At 42.2% G+C, this 2,211-nt stretch overlaps 1 protein-coding gene across 9 annotated transcripts in view; it reads right to left on the reverse strand.

Moving 5' to 3' along the window:
• ephb3b (eph receptor B3b) overlaps window positions 1-1,456 on the reverse strand; it is a 65,882-nt gene extending 64,426 nt beyond the window's left edge. For 7 of the 9 annotated variants that reach the window (XM_016665413.1, XM_016665397.1, XM_016665393.1 and 4 more), the window contains exon 1: window positions 681-1,455. In XM_016665413.1, the coding sequence (XP_016520899.1) occupies window positions 681-744 (64 nt within the window). In that variant the 5' untranslated portion in view covers window positions 745-1,455. Of the gene's footprint in view, window positions 1-680 lie in introns of all 9 variants that reach the window. The other 2 variants (XM_016665382.1, XM_016665403.1) reach the window with 1 other exon arrangement.
• Window positions 1,457-2,211: the final 755 nt, after the last annotated feature.

The raw sequence follows: 2,211 nt of genomic DNA on the forward strand, positions 1-2,211 counted from the left end.
TATATATATATATATACATACAAGGTCTTTGTAAAACTTCTTACTCATTCTGATTTTCATTCTAAAGTTTGACATTTTGAAAACTTTTCAAGTGTTCGCAGGAACCAAACTTTTTATGCTGTATTTTCACTTTTTTTTTCTTTCCTTTGTTCTCTTTTTTAAGTACACTTAAACTGATACGGAGTCCAGATGTCAAAAGACCACACATGCAAACAAGCCTAAAATACACGCAGCCGACCTGAAGGGAAAGTGGCAGTGGGGGGCGGGCTGGTGGTGGAGAGGCCGCCGCCACTCCCCGATGAGACCTGCTGTGTGTAGCTAATTTCCCTTGAAGTGAAGAAAAAAAGCAAGCAAATTGCTATCTGATCTTTACAAAAAATATAAAGACAGTCTATCTATAATGTATAATTGGAAGGCGTGAGCATTAATTGGAGCATAACCATTGCATATTGAATGAAGCCTGCCTTCACAGGTGCGCAAACTCCTCAAAAACAGTTACTCTGAAAAAAAAAAATAATAGTTTAGTTTTAATTTTTGAATTGAAACCAATAAAAATTGAGAATGTGCGTCAAGATGAGCTTTCGGGGTCCTACTAGTTTGGAGTGGTGAAAAAAAAAAACGCTCAGAGGCGAGCCTGCGACGCACCACAACACCAACAGAACAGAAAAAAAAAATCTTACCTTCAACGGCGGAGACCACGGACACCAAGAGGCTGCATAAGAGCAGAAAGTAATCCATTGTCATAAAGTGCTCAACTTGGACATGAACACAGAGCCGCGGCTGAGAAGACTGTGGAGGTACAAAACAATCCCGGGGTGACCCAACGCTCCACGCACCCCCAGTTCCGTCCTAGTCCCAGTTGCTGCGTAGAGGCTCCAGGCTCAGAGTTATCCTCATTCAACAAAACACTCAGAGGTGAGAGTTCGCAGAGAATAGCGCTGGCCTCGGAATAAAATGTGTAAAAACAGAAGCCCTTCTCGCTTTTTGTGTTATTTTCACTGATCCCCAAAGCGCCCTATTAAACCAGAGAGCACGCAGGCAGCGGGTGCAAGTCTCCCAGTCCCTTTCCTGCGCACTGAGTAAACAGACGGAGAGCAGGTAGTCCAGTCCGCGGTCACCATCCAGACAGCATTCCCGTTCGGAGATTCTGCTACAAAACAACAACCTGCTCCGGGAGATTCCACAATACTTTTTTTTTCTTTTCTTTTCTTTTCTTTTCTTTTCTGCTGGTCAGAACAGAGGTATCAGAGCCATGTCGAGTGGTCCCATAAGAGCATGTGGGTGCTCACGTGCGTCCGCAACCCAGTGGTATTCCCGTAAAGAAAACAGCCGCGCAGTTCACAGATATTTATTCCCTGAGCGAATCTTTCTTCTTCTGGCTGCTCCGTTAAGCCGTCTGTCTCGCTCGGATCGTGCACAGGAATGAAGCTCCAGAGAGAGGAGGAATAAGGAGTGTGAGGAGATACAGGGAGAGAGAGAGAGAGGGAGAGAGAGAGAGAGAGAGAGGAGGGGTTACAGTGTGAGCAGCTGCGCTCAAAAAATGCCAACCTATAAAATCACTTAGTTTCAGTCTTAAAGTAAAAAGTCTTTTAGTTTAAAAATCAAAATCTATGCATATTCACTAATTTTGTTTGACTGTTTTTATCATATGTCTCACACATTTCCCACAGCACAGAAATCAATCCCCTTCTCTCTTTTTCCAAATATTTATGGTATTATTATTTTTTTAAATATATATGCAAATGCTTTTTTTTATCATTTGATTTTGCAAATTTTGCCAACCACAAGGTAAATTTGCTCTTTTTATTTTATTTTTTTTCTTCATCTATTTGTACCGGGCCACTTTGGCTGTTTCTCCTCTAAAGCAATGGACACACAGCGCCCCCCTGCGGATGCCTTTCATTTTAATAAAGAGGAGCTTTCGGCTTATTTCCTTCAGCTACAGCACTTTTATTCTCAGTTTCCAAGATCATCGAGATTGACTGGATGTAACTGAAACGGTCAGTCGAAATCCGCTTACAATTTTAAGTCATAATCAAGTTCCTATAAAGGTTTGCCTTTGGTCTAAAATAGCGTATATCAGCGTCTATCTTTACTGTATGCAACCTGGTTAGACATTCACCTCAATCGTTGGAGATAAATGTTTATTTTTCCCCGTCATTGAGTGACTTGAAGAAAGAGGAGGGGGGCGGGGGGATATCACGACTCACC

This window comes from Poecilia formosa, unplaced genomic scaffold, assembly GCF_000485575.1.
Source record: "Poecilia formosa unplaced genomic scaffold, Poecilia_formosa-5.1.2 Scaffold10, whole genome shotgun sequence".
Taxonomy (NCBI): domain Eukaryota; kingdom Metazoa; phylum Chordata; class Actinopteri; order Cyprinodontiformes; family Poeciliidae; genus Poecilia; species Poecilia formosa.